We start from the raw sequence: 20,830 nt of genomic DNA, 5'->3' as shown, positions 1-20,830 counted from the left end.
TAAAACATTTTACACTTACTGGCAAAGTCACTTCGATTTTTTTCTTTCTCCTCTTGAGTTTTGGGAGATAATCGATCAGTTTGATGGGTTTAAAATGAAAAAGTCGAACTAAAAGGCAGACAGAGCGCCAGATGTCAGTCTGAATGAGCAGGATTTAAAGTAGATGACTCGGTTAGAGAGGCAGGCTCTGCACAACAAGGACGTGGAGGAGAACTGGCTGGTAAAGAGACAAACCACTGTTTATTCGTTCAGACCTAATTTTGATTTGTTTAACAAGTGGCCTGATTAGACTTCACCGATTTAATCAAAGTTTAATTTAAAATGTGTAATTATACAAAAACTACGCTAAAATAGTTTTTTTTCTCTCTCTGTGATAAGTTATTTTTTTGTTTCATTATTGTTATTATTATTTTATTTAGTTTTGCCCTACGAGGCTATTTTATGGCTTTAGATAATGATAATTATATATATATATATATATATATATATATATATATATATATAATCTGATAGCCTGTGCTGTTTTTATAAGATTTTTATTTATTTTTACACGGAGGTGTTTATTTTTAAAGTTTTGTCCCCCTAAAATTAATTTTAAAAAATTAATTTAAAAAAAATCCCCCGAGAAATAATGAAAATGCAAATCGAAAGGTACACAACAAAGGTAAAATAAAAAACAAAAAAACCCCCAAAAACAAACAAACAAACAAAGAATCATATAAAGGCTCATATAGAAATATGCTCCACTTCCTGAAGCCTTCATATTTTATTTGGCGAAACCTCCCAAGAAAGCGAAGTAAAACAAAAGATTTGCGTATTAATATTTACATAGAATGACGTATTATCTGGTGCCAAACTTAGTTACAATAGAGCTAAGACAATTAATAAAAAAATAAAAGATAGTAAAATCGACTTTAGAAAACAAAATAATAATATGAATCCTAGGTAAAAGTTGCCAGTATTTCAAATGTAGGCTAGCAGATGCAGACAGGTTTGCAAACACCCGCTAACAAGTTTAAAAAGTAAGAAATAAATTGGATCAGCCATTTAACTCCTATAGGCAAACCTTTTTACACTGTCATGAGCGCATAAACCTTTTTTTTTTTAAATAATCATTTATTAATAGACGGAGTTTCCTCTGTCGCCTGATTACATTTATTACTCTTTTCCCCACAGCACTAAAACAAGATATAAAACTGATCGATATTTTAGAGACAACAAAAACAATGACGACTATTCGGCCCATGTCACTTATTCCATTTTAAGTTGCCCCATTCATTCGTTCATTCATTCATTCATTCATTCATTCATTCATTCATTTATAGCAACGACATTATTTAGAGCGGTCTACATGAGCTCACCCAGGGAGGTTATGACACATGTAGGGATTAAAAATAAATAAAAGAAACTCATGTTGAGAGCTCACTCATAATGCACGCTGTGTTTTCACTTTCTCCAGTTTTTGACGCTTTCATTTTTCGGTTGTGTTTTTCTGTTCAATAAGTCCCCGCAGAGTGAGACAGCGTCGTGTTTTAGCGGGAACTGAAAACAGCGCAAAGTGAACCTAGGAAGTCCTTAGATCTCTCACTTTGAACACTTTTTCGGAAAACACGAGCCGTGGCGAGAGGACACGAGCGTACCGGGAGTGATTCATCTCTCTTTTTTCCTAGTAGACGATCTTCGACGAGGACACTCTGCGTCCCGTCTGTTGCCGTGGCGACCGGTAATCACAACACTACCTGTTGAGGACCAGACCTTGAAAAATAGCACCGTGTTTCGTTGGAAGGAGGAAGATAACGGAGTAAAAAGTGTGAGAGGACGCGGTATCCATCAATACCGCACATTACACCACAATGTCGCAGCGCCTCGTTCAAGGTGAACTTCATGAGGTGTAGTGATGAGGCCGAGCGGGTATTTCACTCCACTGTTTTCACGTCTTCCGTCTGTTCTGTCACTTCTGTTCTCTGCAGTTTTCGAACAATATCAGAAAGCGAGGATGCAGTTTGTGCAAACTGTCGCTGATCTCGCGAACCGGCAACAAAATATAGAACTACTCCAAAATGCAGGTAAGACAGCCGACATCTGCTTCCTTTACTCACTCCTTGCCAGGGTTGGACTGGGACAAAAAAATCGACTAGAGACCGGCCCACCAGGTGTTATAAGAAAAGCCATAAAGCCTTTGAAAACAAATGCTGTTGTGACAGTGATGTACACTGTCTTGTTGGTATATATGTATGATTTCTATACATTTTACATCAGATGACCACTTTGGTTGAAAGATTCAGATAATTATTTATTAAAAGCTAGACATTTGAAATGAGAATAAGAAAGAAAAGTATTTTTTTGTTTCCCCCTTTCCCTGTTAATGTCCTACCTGCCCCCCTGGCAAAAGTTACCAGCTGTCAGCTACGTAGAAAATGATCCTGGTGTTGTCTCTCAGAAACAGTTCATAACTTCCCTTCAACTCATTCATGTCACCTAAAAGGTAAACATGTTTCTCCATCACCTGTTCAGCTCCTGTCCTGGTTTCATCTTCACGTTTCCCTCTCACAACATATCCAAACCGATATCATGACCAGCACCTTTACGGCTGTGGCTCCAGCAAACATCAGCTGATACTAGAACGTAATATTAAATAAAATATCAGGCTTAAACGTGCTTCTGTGGTTTAAGCGCAACATCTGCTGGTTTCCTCTTTCCGGGACAAAGTGGGCAATAAACAAACAAGAGCCCAGCCCAGCTGTGCTCCTGCCCCCTCCTCTCCTCACCTCTGTTTTCCTGCAGGTGTGATGTCCCTGCTGCGCCCCTTGTTGCTTGATGTTGTCCCCAGTATCCAGCATACGGCAGCTTTGGCTCTGGGCCGCCTGGCAGACAACAGTGAGGACCTCGCAGAGGCTGTGGTGAAGGAAGACATCTTGCCACAGCTGGCCCATTCCATGGCCTCGCAGAATGTGAGCATCAAATCCTCCTGACAATTTTCTACTTCAGTTTGATTTTCCAGTTTTGATCTGTTTGTGTGTGTGTGTGAAAGAGAGAGAGAGAGGAAAGAGGCAGTTAGAGGCTGTCACCCTTTAGGACCTCAGGGTCAGCCATTTGAATGTGAGAATGTGTGTTGAGGTAACTTGGCCGCCTGGGAGCTACTTCAAAACCTAAGAGCAAGCAGATCTTTGTTTCCTCTTTCTCTTTGCTGTCAGCCCACTCAGAGGCTCAGAATGCAGTTTTTTTCTTGTTTTCTTAATATTAAAATTTGTTGTTATTGTATTTGTCAAATAAGACAAAAGTAAAACCAAACACACAAAAAGTCCTCCTCTAAAACAAGTAGAAAATAAGATCACAGTGCTTTGCAGATTTTAAAAGTGGGGTGACAACCCCCAACATACCATCTGTTTACAGAGACCAACCTGGGGCCTCCTTAAAAGCTCAAAAAGAAATATCAGAGTGAGATTTCTGTGGTAGCTCACGGAGCAGAAAAAAACACGCCTTTTCCAAAATCTCCCAGGATCTAGTAAGCCACAGCGTGGGAATCATGGGAAAGGAATTGCAATGTTTCATCGTGGGGTAAAAAGAGATCATTTTAGAACATTTTTTGTATTGATTTGCAGTGATTTCTTTTCCTGTAGGGGAGCAAGTGGACCCAAACCCCACCCCACAGCAAAATACTGATCAGGAAGCCCAACAGAATTAACACATCCCCTCACTGCACTGTGTGGCTGTATATATTATTTTATTTACATACTTTGTAGGAAAGCTTCAGAGCACAGAAGTCATATTTCTGGACATTTTTAGAGAAACCCAAGCAGCAAAAATGTAAAATATTTAATATGATTTACGTAAGATGACAGTTTAATTGAAGGGTGCAGATCATTTTAAAAACTGATGCAGGTGTCTGTGTATGTTTGTGTGCAGAGGTTCTATAAGAAGGCAGCAGCATTTGTTCTGCGTGCAGTAGCCAAACACTCCCCAGAGCTGTCGCAGGCTGTGGTGGCCTGCAGGGGGGTGGACGCTCTGGTGCTGTGCCTGGAGGAGTTTGACCCCGGGGTGAAGGAGGCTGCTGCCTGGGCTTTGGGCAACATTGCACGACACAATGCGGGTTAGCAGGGTACACTCATCAAGAAGCTGATAGAGAATGACTTCATGGAGTGATTTCATAGTTCGAGCATGCAACACTTTATGATTTACTACATTTTTCTAACATCATTCTTTGTTTAACAGTTTTTTGCGTGTGTATGTGTTCACCGCCTTTTCCTCCTCTCCCATGCAGCCTTGTCTCAGTCAGTGGTGGACGCGGGTGCCGTTCCCCTGCTGGTCTTGAGTCTTCTGGAGCCAGAGATGGCCCTCAAACGCATCGCAGCCTCCACTCTCAGTGACATCTCCAAACACACGCCAGAGCTGGCACAGACTGTGGTGGACACTGGAGCCATCGCACACCTGGCACAGATGATCCTCAGCCCAGACACCAAGCTCAAGGTGAGGCCCTAATGACTGTTTCGATGTCTTGTCAGAACAGCCGATGCTTTAGCTCAGGTTAACATGTGTCAAAATGCGAATCAAAGAAACGCCAGCCTTATTTAAATAATAAATAATTAATTAATTAATTAATTTATTTATTTATTTAATTTATTATTTTTACACAGTAATTTATAATCTTTTAAAGAACTTATTTGGGGGGTTTTTTTGTTAAATGTTTAAAAGAAACACAATAAATAAAAAAAAAGTAGTCAAAACATAAAGTGTAAAAGCCTCAGAATATTAATGATTTTTATGCTAAAATATGTCATCTCAACATGGGTACATTAGCAATGTGTAGTGTCATTTTCCAACACTTACTACACAATTTATCTAAATTGAAGGTGTACTTTTCAGTACTTAAAATACTTATCCGCCCCTAATTATCTTTAAAATGTAGGAAGAGTAGAATGAGGACCTAACAAGTGGCAGTTTTAAAGAGAACAAATCATATTCTAAATATTTTTGATCACTGAATACTTTTGGAGTATAAAAGTAAGGATTTCCATATTCTACTTTACGTTAATCTTTTTTATGTAATGAATATTTTTGGAATATTTTGGTGTAAATGATAAACAATTATTATTAGGGGTGTGGGTAGTATTATTGAAAAAAAGTATGTATGTTAGTGTGTACTATAAGAATTTTTTTATTTGTACAAAAACACGCAAGGAGTTGTTCTTTTTTCTGTGCTACTTAGCAACTCCATTGATTCACATTTCAAAAAGTGTTATCCTGTCCTGAGATAATTTATTATTTCTGACTTACTAAAATATTCCTGCAGAATTTTATTTTGAAATGTTGGCATGAAAATATCTTTCACCGTGACTACTTAACAGGAAACTTTATTCAGTGCAGACCTGTTGAGCACAAATTCTGATTGTACAAAATTCGGTTAAAGCTTATAAATGATCAGTGTTTTAAAATCTGTGAGGCTTAAATATTGAAAAAAAAGTCTTGTGTAAAATATGAAAATCATTTTTTTATAAGGACACTTTCTGAAACCAATCACTGTTAAAAAATTAACATGCTTGGAATTTGGTTTTCACTTTCAGACGGAGTTACACATTATGTTCTAATTTCTTATTAATAAAACAAAATTACCAGAAGAAAAAGATGCTGTAAATTTAAATGGAGAACATGCAGTATTGACTCAATCTAATTTTCAACACTCTAAATGATCTCTGAAAATATTCAGGCATCTTTTTTGTCTCCATCTAGAGGCAGGTGTTCGCTGCCCTCACTCAGATCAGCAAGCACTCCGTGAGCCTGGCAGAGTTGGTGATAGAAGCTGAGATCTTCCCTGCAGCCATATCCTGTCTCAGAGATCCAGATGAGTACGTCAAGAAAAATGTCGTTACCCTAATGAGGGAGGTGGTGAAACACACTCCAGAGGTACGGCGCGCACTCACATTTGCAGGCACAAACGCACACAAAAGAGACGCACAGTCAAGTGCCTGCATGCGTGTTTGTTTTCCCAGCTGGCCCAGGTGATCGTGAACTGTGGGGGCTTGGAAGCAGTGATTGACTACCTGGGCAATTGCCATGGAAACGTGCGTTTGCCTGGCATTATGATGCTGGGATATGTGGCAGCTCACAGTGAAAGCCTTGCCATGGCTGTCATTGTCTCTAAGGTGGTAATAACTCTTTATGTGACAGCTAATCCAGCCACTAAAGCCAGTGATGTTTCTTCATGCTTGCTATGTAGGTCATGTTAACTGAGGCGACCCTGTTGTGCTGTGTGCCCTCCTGTCCTGCAGGGGGTGCCCCAGCTGGCCCTATGTCTGTCAGAGGAGTCTGAAGATCACATCAAGGCCGCCACAGTCTGGTCAGTGGGCCAGATAGGGCATCACACCCCTGAGCACGCCAAGGCAGTGACCACAGCTAACCTGCTGCCCAAAATACTGGAGCTTTACATGAACGCCAGCAGCTCTGAGGACCTGCAGACCAAAGTAAGGGTTTCCTCTGAGCATCCAGAGAATCAGCCTTTGTTCTCACAACACAAAGTCACAAAAGTGTTTGCTTATGATTTTTTATGTTTACATGACTTTTAAAAAAACTAATTACAGTCAAAGGCCCTGTTATCAGCGACAGAAGTACACCTTCGGTACACTCAGCTGCACTAAAAGAGAATAGGATAGAATTGAGGAGCCTTTTTTCAGCCATGCAAAGTATCTAAAATCAAAAGTTATCTGGGAAGTTATTCAAAATAACTATTTATTTGATTGGTTTTGGACATCGACACCAAGCTGTTCCACTTGGAAGTTACACTTCTGTCCCAGTCTTTGCTGTTTTTAAGGACTCGTTGAGTCTAGTGTCTCTCTCCTATAATGTCTCTGAGTAGGATCAGATGTGAAGGACTTTCCCTTCTTGTGCACTTTTAGAGTAAAAAAGCTCTGAAGAGTGTTCTGCAGAAGTGTACTTACCTGCCAAGTCTGGAGCCCCTCCTCTATGAAGCTCCAAGCAACATCCTTAAACATGTGGTCTGTCAGTTCAGCAAGGTAACTCTACAAGCAGGACCATAATCTGATCAATTTTTTATACGTCTTTTTTTTTGGTGTCATTTAGTTCAAGACTGTTTTTCATGCCAGTCCTTTCCTCAAAGGTGCTGCCTCACGACAGCAAAGCACGCCGCCTCTTTGTGACCAGTGGTGGACTGAAGAAAGTCCAAGAAATCGAGGCTGAGCCCGGGTCTCCCCTCCAGGAATACATCAATGCCATCAACGGCTGTTTCCCTGAGGAGATAGTGAGGTACTGTGTTCCTCCCAGCAGACACGCTCGTGCATGCTGGAGTATACTTTTTGATTTCCGAACCTTGTTATCCACAGCAGATCATCTGACCATATATCATGTTTTTAGAAAAAATGTGACTAAATGAAAAGCTTGAAAATGAACAAAAATGGAGGTTATGTTATGGAGATTCTTCAGTGGCATTTACAGTATGTGTGATTTGGGTTTCAGGTACTACTCTCCCGGCTACTCGGAGGCCTTGCTTGAGCGATTAGATGACTACCAGCCGGCTTGACATTGGCTCACAGCACACATCCGGTGTCCATATTCATGTGAAGATATACTGTGCCTTTACAAATGTTTTTCTTTTCCTTTTGTTTTTCCCCAAAAGTTTTCATGCCAACTGTTAAATTAAAAGGCCGAATATCCAATAAAAAGACAGCATCCAGGCTAGAATGTTCTCTTTAGATGCTACACCTGCTTCTGCAGTCTAACGGTGCATCCGCAGCCACCGTGACATTTCATGCAGTTGGAAGTGTTTCTGTTCTGCACAGAGAGGTCAAAGGTCAGGTTCAGTGACACAGCAGCAGGTGGTAGAGATTTAATTAGGCTGCGTGCTCGCTGACACATGGATCTGACTCAGCCCCCCGTCTAAGCTCCTCAGCTCCTGAGACAGAGACATCAAAGTCATACTCTTGGATAGAGACATGTTACAGCTTATTTCTTTACTCGGCTCATGGCGGGAAACAGATGGCTCTTATATAAAAGCTCGTGTCCATCGGTGCTTTTTATTACGTCAGATAATGCAGAAAAGCAACAAAATAAATAAATGCATTAAAAGAAAAGAGAAAAACATGACAATGAATTCACCTGGCGTGTGCTCACCCGCTGCTGAGCTCTGCAGGGCTCAGTCTGCCCCCTGGCGGTTGTGATTGCCGCTGCACTTCAGCTGCGCGCGTGTGCGTGCAGCAGCTGCGGCGCACATGGCGAGTCGCTCTTTGTTTATTGTGTGCTGGGTTTCCCGCACTGAAGGGACGGTGCGGGTCAGCCCCGGCCTCTTACCGCTGCACGGGTCTGGACGCATCACGGCAGCAGCTGCCGACACAAAAAAATAAAGACGTGTGCTCGCGACAGGACGCATTTGATCGCCTGTAGCGTCACGTGAATTGTACAGAATGATTGTAGCCCAAACGCTGTTCTCTTCTTAGTGCACTGATCGTTTTATATTTCTTGTTTTTAAATTTGTATTTATTTATTTGGGTTTTGAACCACTTGCAGTTCCATGTGAATAATAAACATGCTGTAGAGGTTACAGGTTAAAGAAGCATGAAGCACGAATTAGAGAAATGTTTGAAAACATAAGCTGCCGTGTTTCTTCCTCATTGGACTCTCGTACTGAAAAGAGTGAAACCTTCATCCAAAGCCACAGGACGACCTAAGCAAGTGTTTTAATTTTATGCGTTCGTTCCCCTTAAACTACTGTACGAAACTAACACGTACAATAATAATAATTAAAAACTTTAAAGTTGGATATAGTTATACTGATCCAAAGACTTGTAATACGAGTACATGACGCTGATGGTTCATTAGTATATATATCCGTATTAATATAGGCTGTTTTAAAGAGAGGTGACATGTTCACCAGGGTTTCCAAACTTAATGATGGTATACCGAGCTTACGATCGAGTTGATGGTGACGACCTTTTTTTAAAAAAAATGTTTTTTTAAATTATTATGTATAAAAATAATAAGCTGTTGAAATGAAAACGACCCGGTACGAGAGAAGCGTTTGTTCACACGGCCGCGAGCCTCTGCTGAAAACTGAAACACACCTGTAGACTCTGTGTACGCGCATTCATCTTTAACACTTTTTTTCTTTCTTTTTTTTTTTTATATTTCAGTGGAAAACTAACTTTGAAGTGCGCTCTGGTTTACGAGGAAACAGCGCAATAATTAGCCAAATGTCACAATTTTAATATATTTAGTCACTGTTAAAATGTCACAACCTAATACTTTTAATAAGGCTCAGCTCCCTGTTGAATTAGCAGTGCCAAATATTTAAGCAGTTAAGTGGAAAAAGCAGACATGTTGGAACAGCTGCGCAACTTTCAGATGTTTGCGTTGTTGTTTTTGCGTGTGTGTGGAGAATTTGGTGAGATCCCTTAAATTCTACTTCAAGTTATCAAAATAAATAAAAGCTATTAAAAAATGTTATGCCACTTCATTTATTCTAAATGGAGTGGAATTTCCATTTTAGAAATAACTAAATTAATCATATTGAAAAAATGAATACCCCCCCCCCCCCCCCCCAACAAACAGATATTTTAAGTGTTGTTAACTAATATTAATTATTGGGAACATTTCTCATACAGTAGCTTGAATGGGTTTTTTGTCCTCTGCACACAGTGAGTATTACATTTTGTGGCATATCTTGTGCCATCTTATCCAGACAATCCTGGAGAGTTTAAAAAGAGAGACACAGAAAATAAACAATTCACAGCAGACTTTGAGTTAAGCAGGACCAGTGCTTTAATATGTTTGAGTGCGCTTATGGAATGGAGTGTATTATTATTATTATTATCATCACCATTGTCATCATTAAATGTGAATAACAATAAACATACAACATCAGTTTTGGCCTCTCTGCCACTGAAAGAGGACTCTCACTGACCAATGTCAGACAGCAATAAAACAAACACGCACTCACACATACACACACAGCAACGCTTGAACCACTTCTCAAGTCTGAAAGGATTCGCTGCCGTCGTGAAACCAAAACACACCCTGCAGGGGTGGGCTGCTGTTTGACTTGACATCTGCATACTAAATGAATGGACGTGACTGTTTCCGAGGACTTTTAAAAGTTTGCGTTTGTCCACAAAGCTCAAAAAACAAAAACTGGTATCCCACCTCTTTTTTTCCTGGTTTTGCATTTTTAATTCCCTTAAAACTTGATAAACCCTCATGAACGCTGGGCTGTTTCTCATAACTTTGGACATGTTCACATATGAGTGCTGCACACCTCACTCCATCTACCACAAAAGGAAAACAACAACAAAAAAAAGTTGAAACAAACAGACAAACACATTATACAACACACAATGTTCTTCAAGCTCATGTGGGGTAGCTCTGCTTGCTGGAAGATGCTTTTGGCAAGTTAACGGTAGCAGCAGGTCGACGGGTGGGTGGCGGATACTGGGAGAAGTTCATTCATTCACAAAAGAAGTCACAAAAGCAGGGACTATTCATTTCACGGTACAGTTGCAGGGCGTGGGTGTTACTGTTTTTAATTTGCATCTGGTGAAGTTCACCGTTTCCTTTCTAAAGCGAAACAAAAACCCTCCTCACAATTCACCGCCCTGCTTCCTACACTTATACAAGGAGATCTCTGGGGCCCAATCAGCTCCCTCGTTTCCACATGTTCTTTTTCGACACGTCCTATGTACAGTAGGAGCTACACGACAACAGAAACAAAACAGCCCATTTACAGTGAAACAACACAAAAAGAATATTCACTAATCACTGACACAGGATGAACTATCAGCTGATAACCTCCTTGACAACAAGCAGGTGATCTGAGTTACACGGACAGAACAGAAGCTGGTTTCACTAATGAATACACTGAAGTGGAATCTGGGAAAAACACTTAAAAAATCACATCTGGAAATGCACATGTGACTGGTGGGTAAGTATACAAAAAAAAGGTCACAAAAAACACACTCCACAATGCACTTCCACACACGCACACTATATTCCCTCCTATTTTAATTTTTTTTTAAATTATAAAGGCAGGACCAGCATGAACCAACAACAGACACAAACAGCATCTCCAGTTTGAGGAGAAGGAAAAGGAGGCCTGGGAATGTAAATTTACACAACCAAAACCAACCCACTGTGTTCAAACATTACACAGGTGCTTGCTTTTTTTTTCTTTTTTAAACGTAGGTTAAAAAAAAATTATTGGTTTTATTTAACTGAATTATTGAAAGGTTACAAATCTAAATGCAGATGTTGTGAAAGGTCGGAAATAAAAGTCGAAAACAAAACGTCAAAGTAAACACCCTAATATTAAAATAACATTTTACTGTTGTTTAAAAAAAATTACAAAATATAAAATTAAATAATTTGGAGTATAAAGGCACACATCTTGCACAGTGTATACAATGAAAAAAAAACAGTTATTTAAAGCATGGCAGGGGCTTTTTTTTTTTTTATGCTGGACATCTCACGAATGTGGTAAAAGTGGAGGGAGGGGGAGCACACACAAAGAGAATAGCACAGCCAACAACACAGACAAGGAAGGGGGGAAAGGAAACGAAGTCCTTTGACATGCATATTTGAGTTAACTTTTTCCACCCCTAACATCTATAATTTGTATTAAATTCAAGCAGTATCATTCTTCATTTACCACAGCACTATCATTCAATCTGAAGGGTGACTCTCTCTCTCTCTTTTTTTTTAAATTTTCCTTTTAAATGCAACCATTTTTCAGGACTAAAATCCAATGTAAAAAAATAACTGTGAATATAATCTATGATATCTAAACAAACATGTTGTAATGGAAGCGTTTTTGCATGGGTTATAACAGCCAAGAAGGACGAGTTTACTTGTTTTAGTTGGTTATCCAGAAGTGATAGACGACGTCACGCGCAAAAACAGCTTTTCTCACTTACATACATGTAAATATTGCATTTCCCTTGTTAAGATCGTTTCAGCTAATTGGGTATTCGTAACATTTGGTTCCTTTCCTCTTGTGCAAAATATACAAAGAAAAAAACACAAACTCAGAAACGAAACAAATATTAGCACGTCAATTCATAAATCCACCAAATTCAAATACACAAAATCCACCTTAAAAAACAAAGAAACAAAAAAGTCAACAATAATGACATAATGACAACGATGAATAACAGACTCACAGCCGAGGTTAGAGAACGATGCTGTTGGTGTTAATGACTTAACAACACGTATCTTTACATCTACTATTCCCTCCTCCCCTTTCATCTCCCCTTTTACGACCTTTGAACACTGACACACACACTCCATCTGCCGCCACTGGGTGTGCGCTGGTACGATGCTGGAGGTAAACTGTCTTGTGTTTGCCCTGAACACAATCACACTACCACAACTACCGCCTGGTATCAAAAATCCCACCAATGCAGCACCTGTGGGCTCTTCTTATAGGGTCAGAAAGGCTGGATTAACAGAACTCGCCCACTTTACCTAATATTGCATTGAATTGTTTCCCAACCAATCCCTGTAAGAAGAGCCCACAGGTGACAAATGGAGGAGATGGGATTTGAATCCAAGCTTCTAAAATTAAAATCTAAACAAGTCGAGTTCCTTTTTGTTTTGTTTTTTTGTTGTTGCTGCGCGTGTAACAGACTGACAACCTCTTATAACAAATAAAAGTGCAACGTTTTATGATTTGACTCATAAGGTGCTGATGGCAACAGAAAGTTGAGGGCTGTTCATGTTTCAATCAGACACCCTGTACAAAGACACCATAACACGGAGTTGATTCGCTCTTGAGAAACAACAGCCACACGTGGCTTCTGGGCAATTCTCTGCTGCCATGGAACAGAAAGCGTGACTTGCTAACTATATCGAAAAGTATCTGAGAAAATGTATCTGAAAAGTGGACAGCAAACAGAAGCTCCTCTTCTTATCTTACAATCTATGTTCCTCCATTAATAGTTCTTAATCAGAAAGATAGCAAAGTGCTGACAGACACAGAGGTGCAGCTAGTGCTGGAGCTGAAAGCAAGCGTTAATTTACATGAAGTTAAGTAGTCTGTGGCCAGAGGTTAACCCAGAAGCTCAATTCAACAAAACCACAGGAATGAGAGGGGAAAGGGGGGCCGGCGTCAAAAGGGTGAGTGCTGGAGGAGGAATTTAAATGGGAAAATTTATATGGCCGAGTACATGTTCAGCATTCGGGTGTGGGTCTGGCAGTTGGCCTGCTGGAAGACTGCTTCCTACTTCCTTATACGAAGCAATTGCATTAGACGAGGCTCAACGTAAACTTCCTCTTTATATCCCCGCTCGCGCCTCTGCGAGGGACCTCCACTTGTTCTCACACTAACCACATCAGACCCTTCCACCAACCTTCCCCCTCAACATCATATGGGAAAACCAAATACAGACATTGAAATAAAAAAAAAAAATGCAAGGAGCTGGATGATGTGTTAGAGGCAATTAAAAAAAAGAAGAAAAGAAAAAAAAAAAGCCATATTCCCAAATAAACGTCCGTAAACAAAAAAACAAAACAAAACAGAAAAAGAATGTAATGACTGGGACTCTTCCTTTTAACGCCTTTATCATCCAAAATAACAACAGAATTCAACAGAGGAGAGGATGAATGTAAACGAACAATGTTTTTTTTTCTTTTTAGCTGCAGCAGGTGGCACCCCACAGAAAAGAGAGACAGAGAAAGAGGGAAACAAACAGAGGTGAGGAGAATGGATAAGGGAGAGTGACACAAAGCCATCACAGCACCTTATTAATTCTTCCTCTGGATGCTTTTCCTCTACATCACTTTCTCTAGTCCACCCCAACTCCCCACTTGCCCTCCCCTTTCCCATGTGCCTCTTTGCCCCCGTCACTCATGGAGGCTATGACAGGATAGTGGTGATGAAATCGTAAAACCTCTTCGAGTACTGCTCTGGGTTCACCGTGGAGATTTCTGCTCCGGCCTGCAGAGACACACACACATCCATCATCACTGGGCAAGTTTAACCTTGTTGTTTGTCAACTGAGCCACTGAAATAATGGGTCTCTATGCAGCTACGTACCCCGTGTTTGACAGTCTTGGCGGCGTGCGCAGCTTTCTTCTTGGCATCATAATGCTGCAGGATGTCTATGATAGCCATGAAATAAACCTCCTTCCTGGGAGCACCTGGAGTTTAAAGCAAATGCACCCTAAATAAAAAACCATACAACTGTAGAGGGGAAAAAAGCGGATGCTGTTTAATGTATGTACAATTTCTCACAAATAATCTTCTTGAGAGACTGAATACCAGATGTGATAAATGCAGTGAAAACCAAAGCTGCCAGTAGGGGGAGCTCTTAGTTCTTTGTTGTTTTGTTTTTCCAATTACACACAGCCATCACAATGCAAGGATTGCATTTCTCACTCACTTTCATTGCTTTTAATGGCATAGACGTCGATGGTGGGGTCGAACTCTCCAGGTGACAGTGGCTTGGTACTATCCAGGGTGTTGCTGGGACTGTCAGGGGGGGTCCCAATGCCTCCTCCGTCGCTCTCACCCTCCTCCTCGGCCTCGTTCTCCTCGCTTTCCACTTCCTCTTGCTCGGCTCGCTCGACATCGTGGATCCCTACCAGCAGACTGTAGTCCATGAGCTTCAGTTGGGCTAGGAACTGAGGACGGTGCATGGAGGCAGGATGGTAAAATAATGTGTGGTGATGGAGGAGTAGATGAGAGGAAAAAATAGAGGTTGAGTTAAAACTTTGTAGCAAAACATAAAATGAACTAGTGATGAATGAATGGTGACATCAAGTGCGATCTTTTACAGCATCACTTGCTACCTCACATCTGGCTACATACAGCACTTAATGCATGGAAAGCCACTGATGGGACCAACAGACAGCCCAAAAGCTGAATCACAATTTGGCAGGAAAAAAAAAAATTCATGTCGAACACATACCTCCACATCTTTCCTAAGCTTCTCCAGGAACATTTTCTTGTTCTCTTCGTTAATGTAGATCTTCTGCCCATCGTTGATGAAGTCATTGTCCTTGTAGGTGGGCAGCTCTTTAGCCTGCCCATTAGTATTGGAGATTAGTGACCAGATAGAAACAGCCAAAACTACAACACAAACCCAAAAGGCATGGTACTGTATACAGCAGACCTGGGCAAAAATGTGCTTAAATCAAGTGTAGATGAGGAAGTGTCAATAAATATCACTCCACCCAATCATACACAGATTCTATACTTGAACATACCTGAATACAATATTAAATAAAAGCTGTAACACCAGCATCTGTATTCTTCATTGTTTTTCCCCCCAGAATACTCACAAGACATTATATGTGTCATTACACAGGACTTAAAGATAGCACAGTCTTGCTCAACTTTAAGCATTAGGGGGTATTTCAAAAAGCACGATTACAAAGATTAACTCTAATCTTAGAAATGACTCATACTGCGAGTGCATGTAATTGCATCGGCCTAACAATCCTGCATGTTGAAATACCCCATTCACATACATGAGGCGCTGAGCCTGTGGTTTGTTCGATAAGCCTGTCTGCTTCAGCCAAACACAACAAGTACTACTGGTAACATAACACGAGTGGGCTAACAGGGTACAAGCTGTCTGTCCAAACCAAGGCTTTCCTCTTTTCGAGCTAAATGTTTTGACTGTTTAATACAATGCATGCAACATGCACACAGCAGGGTACAGATCCACCTGATGCTCTAAGTTTAAAACTTCCCGTATCACTTACACTTAAATGTATTTACTGTCTGTATTATCATGATTTTTCCTGGCACATTGTACAGAAATTTGTACAGCATTTTAAATGCATTTGGTAGATCCGTATACTTTGTGTCATGAAAAAAAGAACATCCAACTCAAAGCCACTAAAGGTCCTTTTATGGCACGAGAGTAGACTCCGAAAAGCATCCGCTCTCTTAGTTTCGCAGAAGTACTCTTGCTCTACTAGGATGCTTTTCAGATTCCAAATATTGGTTTGCAGGTAAAAAGGTGTTTGTTTGTTTTTAATAATTCTATAAAGCCACTTTATCTTTGAGACTAATTGCTATTATTCAGCCTAGAAGCAGAAGGAAGTAATTTCCTATTTAAATGTCAGTCTACAGGGATCAATTTTCTCCTCAACCATGCTGCTGCAAAACCACCAGCAGCCTGTAGGTGGAATAGGTGATACGTGGGTAGGGAGGGGCCTAGTTCTGAGTCACTGAGGAAAAGGAGAGCAGGAAATGAGGTAAGAGGGCAGCAGCAGCAGTTTAGCTACTACAATGTTTCTATGGCAGCAGGAGAGGAGCAGCAACACACAACACCTTGTGGCACTAGAACAAACTCAGACAGCACACACACATACAAATACATACAGAAGACGCCTTTACAGGAATATTTCTCACATCATTGGACAATTGAGCACATATATATACAGACATAGACCTCCAAATGAAAAATAAATAAATAAATGAAATGTACAACTTTCTTGACTGAATATAGATGCGACATAAAAATAAATGAGGCTGACTGCAAAGAGCAAAAATAACCCAAAACATTTTAGATGCCCGTCACCAGATCAGACATCCCAAATCTGGCAATTCATCCATCTTCCTGTGGGCTCATTTCAACTGTAATATTTCCATGTCCGAGCCTTCCTTCTTCTTGCTCCTCCAAGTCACAAAAAAATAATGCTTTCAGTTGTACTCTCATTGATTTTCTCAGCTACACTGACTAAAATAATTTGGGTCTGACACTTGACTGGTGCGCTTCGCTGAGGGAGCGAGGAAGATTTATTTGAGAGAGGGGAGGAAAAAAAAGGAAAGGTTGTTGATGAGCCTTACAAAACTGCATGACAGGTGAATTTTTCCACTGCCTTGAAAACGAATGTTGTTTCTTTTTTCTCCTGTCAGCTGGCTTGAAATGGATCTGGCAGTTTTGCTGTCTGCAAATTTTTATACCTTTATACACTGTTACAGTGCACCTTTTACATTAGTGACATGTAATCTGTACACTATGAAGACTTCCTAATTTCAGTTTTGTTATCAAGCACTTTGGTATCAGTTACTAGCAAATCAGCAGCTGTATTATAACCACTCAGACGTAAACACAAAATTAGCCACTCACTTCATTTAACACTGTTATGTTTGAGGACAGAACGTGTCTTTATGAGTGTGTACATCATTTATGTACACACTCATTGGTTTTATGTGGGTTTCCATGATTGTATGATTACTAGTTGCTCCACAAAACCCCTTTTAAAGACCCAATGGCCATATTGCTGCCTCTGTACTAAAAGCAGAACACCTAAAACCAGCGGGGCTTCAATATACTGGAGTATTTCTACAAAACAATGGAACATGGTCCCCAAAACAAATTATGTACTAGACAAGCACAGAAAAGTATGTTTCGCTTCAGTATTTCAGGTCTAAGGTTCTCCTTCTCACACAGACATTTTCATTTTCTTCAGTACTTTAGTGGCTTAGAAGAAAGATCAAAATGTGAAGTATAAAAACAAATCGTCCTACTTTACTGCTTCTTGCTCTCCAGTGTTTCAAATAAATAAAGGTGCCACTGAGTGAATGCTGGGAACAACAATGAATCACTCGGCGAACTCAATCTTACTGACAAGTTGACCAAAATGTGACTGTAAATGGATGAAATGTTTGCCAAAAACATGGCATTTAATTAACAGTGGATCAGCCTGGAGAACAAACGGAAATATTCGGCCATACAAAAAGAAAAAAAATAAATAAATAAAATAATAAGATAGATTTAATAGATCATGCCTGGTATATGAGCCCTGGTTCTCTTACATCTCTTACGTGTTTCATGGCGCAGTAAAAGCGCGTGGCAATCCGCAGTGTTTGCAGCCTTTGCTGAACATTACCAGATTTGGGCCGTGGGGGGGCATCCTCTGATGGGGGTGGCTGCTAGAAAAGGGGGAGCGAGGGAGGGACGGTAGGGGTGGAGGAGAGGAAAGAAGAAAGGAGAGAGGAAGGGAGGAAGGAAGTTGGAAGTAAAGGCAAAGTATTTAAAATGTAACAGAATACAATAGTTTTGTTTTCAGATTGGTAGAGGGTTGGAAAGGGCATCAGCGCGAAAGATCTGCATGACCCATCTAGACGTTTGTAAATCTGATGTCTTTACAATGGATGTGCCAAGAAGTGCATATCAATCTCCAACACAGTCATCCAACGAAGATGTAAAAAGATGACACTATTTTGTGGTTACATCGTTTTCCTACTACACATCAACTTAAAAGAAATTTTTTAGACTCCCTCTAAAGCTTAAACATCAAAATTTAAGATCGATATTACATAAAGACATTACTCTGCACTGCCTACATTAGTGTTTGTTCATTTCCCGGCTTAAACACCCGATAGAGAAAGAAAGCAGCCTGGCAAAGCTACTCTATGGAGGAAGGATCTGGGACTTAGCAGAGCGAGGAAACAACTGTAAACTTACTTGCATCCTATGAACCTGCCAAACAACTTATCAGGCGTGGAACTTTTTCTAGGGGATTAAAATTACCGGACAAAGGAAGAAAGATAAAATATCAAGGAGTTCAGACTCATTCATATGGCCACATGAAAGCCATGTGGCCTCACCGGATACCAGCTGTTTCTACTGTGAAGGAGAGAGAGAGGACATTATTTTTTATTTAAAAAGAAAATAAATGCAGTTTCGAGCCACTGAACAGAGACCTAGTGGTGATATTAGTTCTATTTCACAAACCAATGACCAGCGACTATTTATGACAAACAAACACAACCTCTAAATTTCACAGATCACCAAAGAAAATAAAGAAAATAAAATGCTGTCATTGCACAAATCTTTATCAGTAAGAGTTTCATGAGTTACTGCCAGTGTCCTAAATACCTGGTTAACCACAAATAATATAAATAACATGATTTAATAGGCCCATATAAGACCAGTATAACCTCATTTGAGCTCTACTTAGTTTGAGAATAAAATAAATTAAGGTGTCAACCACCTGACTGTTTTTCTGGTAAATGCTGTATATAAAATGTGTCAGAAAAGCCAGCTGCTGCTGCTGTTTGACAGCCAAACCCCTGAGACAGCAGCTACAAGAACCACAGAATTTATTTCATGAAAAAAAGAAAAGAAAAGAAATATACATGTCATACATGAGTAGAACAGAATGTGCAAAAGAATGAGACCGGTGTTCATACACATCGGAATGTGTTTGAAATCATGTAACTTCGTAAAGGATGCAGAAAAACATTATATATACCATGCAGATGCATGCATGAAAGGGAGAGGGCCATGCAGTCAGGAGAGGACTCTGCCGTGCTTGTTGTTTGTGTGTGTTTCTTTAAAACTTTTTTTTTTTTTTTTTAAGAATACTGACTGAGCAAAATGGACTGTTTCCCTTTTTTATTCTTATTTGACACCATTTTACTTCTTAGACATCTTACTGACCCACTGAGTGTGTGAGAGCAAACGTAACTTAAGCATGTCTGTATTTCTGTGTGTGTGTGTGTGTGTGTGTGTGTGTGTGTGTGTGTCTGTGTGTGTGTGGCCAGATCTTGATCCCTAAAGGCTGAACCTTAGTTAACTCTGTGAGATCTGTTCCAAGTCTGGTGTAAATGTATGTGTGATCAGATGCTGTATTTTGCACTCTGCAGTTTAACTATAAGATAAGTATTAGAGTAAAGAAGCTTCACGTATTGTTACTTGTTATTTCGTTATGTATTGCTTATTAGCTAAAAGTTAAACTAAGCAAAGAAATCAATACAACCTACAGGCAACAACGTGTAGCATTACCCCAGTTCCAAAGAAGTCCAAAGAATAAAATCTAAAAAACAAAAAACAAAGAAAACCAACAAGCAGCAATGATTTGCAAATCCCATAAAGCCACGTTATTGACAACAAACTATGGAAAGCATATCAAAAACTGTTAAAAATGAGAACTTTTATTACTTCGTGAAAAACATTAGCTCATTTTAAATTTGATGACAACAGCACGTCTCAAAACTTTGCAACTGCACAATGAAAGGCTGGAAAAGTAAGTGGTACTAAAAAAGAAACAGCTAGAGGAAATTTTAACTACTAATTAAAAGAGCATCTTAGAGCTACAGAGTTTTTCAGAAGTAAAGATGGGTAGAGGTTCACAATCCGCAAGAAACTCGATCTACAAATTGTAGGAAACAATTTCAGAATAATGTTCTTCAACTTTAAATTTCAAAGACTACCATCAAAAGTTTCAGAGACTCTAATTCTGAGAAATCTCTGTGTGGAAGGAACAAAGATCAATACTGGATGCCCGTTATCTTCAGGCCATCAGATGACACAGTATTAAAAACATCCATGATTCTGTCATGGAAATCACTGCATGGGCTCAGGAACATTTCCAGAAATCACAGTCTGCGAACACAGTTCGCTGTCCCATCCACAAATACGGGTTAAAGCTCTCTACCCTGCAAAGAAGCCATACGTGAACATGATCCAGGAGCACTACGGTCTTCTCTGGGCCAAAGTGCCCAGAGAAGTAAAGTAGAAGACAGTTCTGTGGTCAGGCAAATCGAAGTTTGAAATTGTTTTTGGAAAACGCTTCGTCCTCTAGATTAAATAGAAGAACCATCCAGCTTGTTGTCAGCATCCATTTAAATGCCTGCATCTGATGGTATGGGGGTGCATTAATGCCTGTGGAATTGGCAGCTTGCACATCTGGAAAGGCACCATAAATGCTGAAAGGCATACTTAGGCTTTAGAGCAACACGTGCTTCCATTTACATCTTTTTTGGGCATATTTGTACATTTCAGCAAGAAAATGCTAAAACGCATACTGCAGCTATTATAACGGCATGGCTTCATAATAGAAGAGTCCAGGTGCTGAACTGGCCTGCCTGTAA

The 20,830-nt window shown here is 40.0% G+C and overlaps 2 protein-coding genes across 3 annotated transcripts in view; one reads left to right on the top strand and one right to left on the bottom strand.

Annotated features, from left to right (window-relative positions):
• Positions 1-1,693: 1,693 nt before the first annotated feature.
• Positions 1,694-7,681, top strand: spag6 (sperm associated antigen 6). The gene is made up of 11 exons (XM_006794666.3): positions 1,694-1,875; positions 1,971-2,066; positions 2,785-2,951; positions 3,907-4,090; positions 4,262-4,467; positions 5,728-5,901; positions 5,988-6,140; positions 6,267-6,458; positions 6,891-7,007; positions 7,112-7,257; positions 7,468-7,681. The coding sequence occupies exons 1-11, from the start codon at positions 1,854-1,856 to the stop codon at positions 7,529-7,531; spliced, it is 1,521 nt and encodes a 506-aa protein (XP_006794729.2). The 5' UTR covers positions 1,694-1,853; the 3' UTR covers positions 7,532-7,681.
• Positions 7,682-9,741: 2,060 nt separating this feature from the next.
• Positions 9,742-20,830, bottom strand: part of pip4k2aa (phosphatidylinositol-5-phosphate 4-kinase, type II, alpha a) — a 28,752-nt gene continuing 17,663 nt past the window's right edge. Inside the window, exons 7-11 of one of the 2 annotated variants that reach the window (XM_035909389.2) lie at positions 17,768-17,884; positions 14,904-15,017; positions 14,376-14,616; positions 14,030-14,133; positions 9,742-13,930 (exon numbers count right to left, since the gene is read on the bottom strand). In XM_035909389.2, the coding sequence (XP_035765282.1) occupies positions 13,850-13,930; positions 14,030-14,133; positions 14,376-14,616; positions 14,904-15,017; positions 17,768-17,884 (657 nt within the window). In that variant the 3' untranslated portion in view covers positions 9,742-13,849. The remainder of the gene's footprint in view (positions 13,931-14,029; positions 14,134-14,375; positions 14,617-14,903; positions 15,018-17,767; positions 17,885-20,830) is intronic. The other variant, XM_006794668.3, reaches the window with a different exon arrangement.

The sequence above is a fragment of the Neolamprologus brichardi genome, chromosome 9 (assembly GCF_056152115.1).
Source record: "Neolamprologus brichardi isolate AB-2024 chromosome 9, ASM5615211v1, whole genome shotgun sequence".
NCBI lineage: Eukaryota > Metazoa > Chordata > Actinopteri > Cichliformes > Cichlidae > Neolamprologus > Neolamprologus brichardi.
The sequence above is the reverse complement of the archived record's forward strand: the minus strand, read 5'-3'. Positions and strand labels throughout refer to the sequence as shown.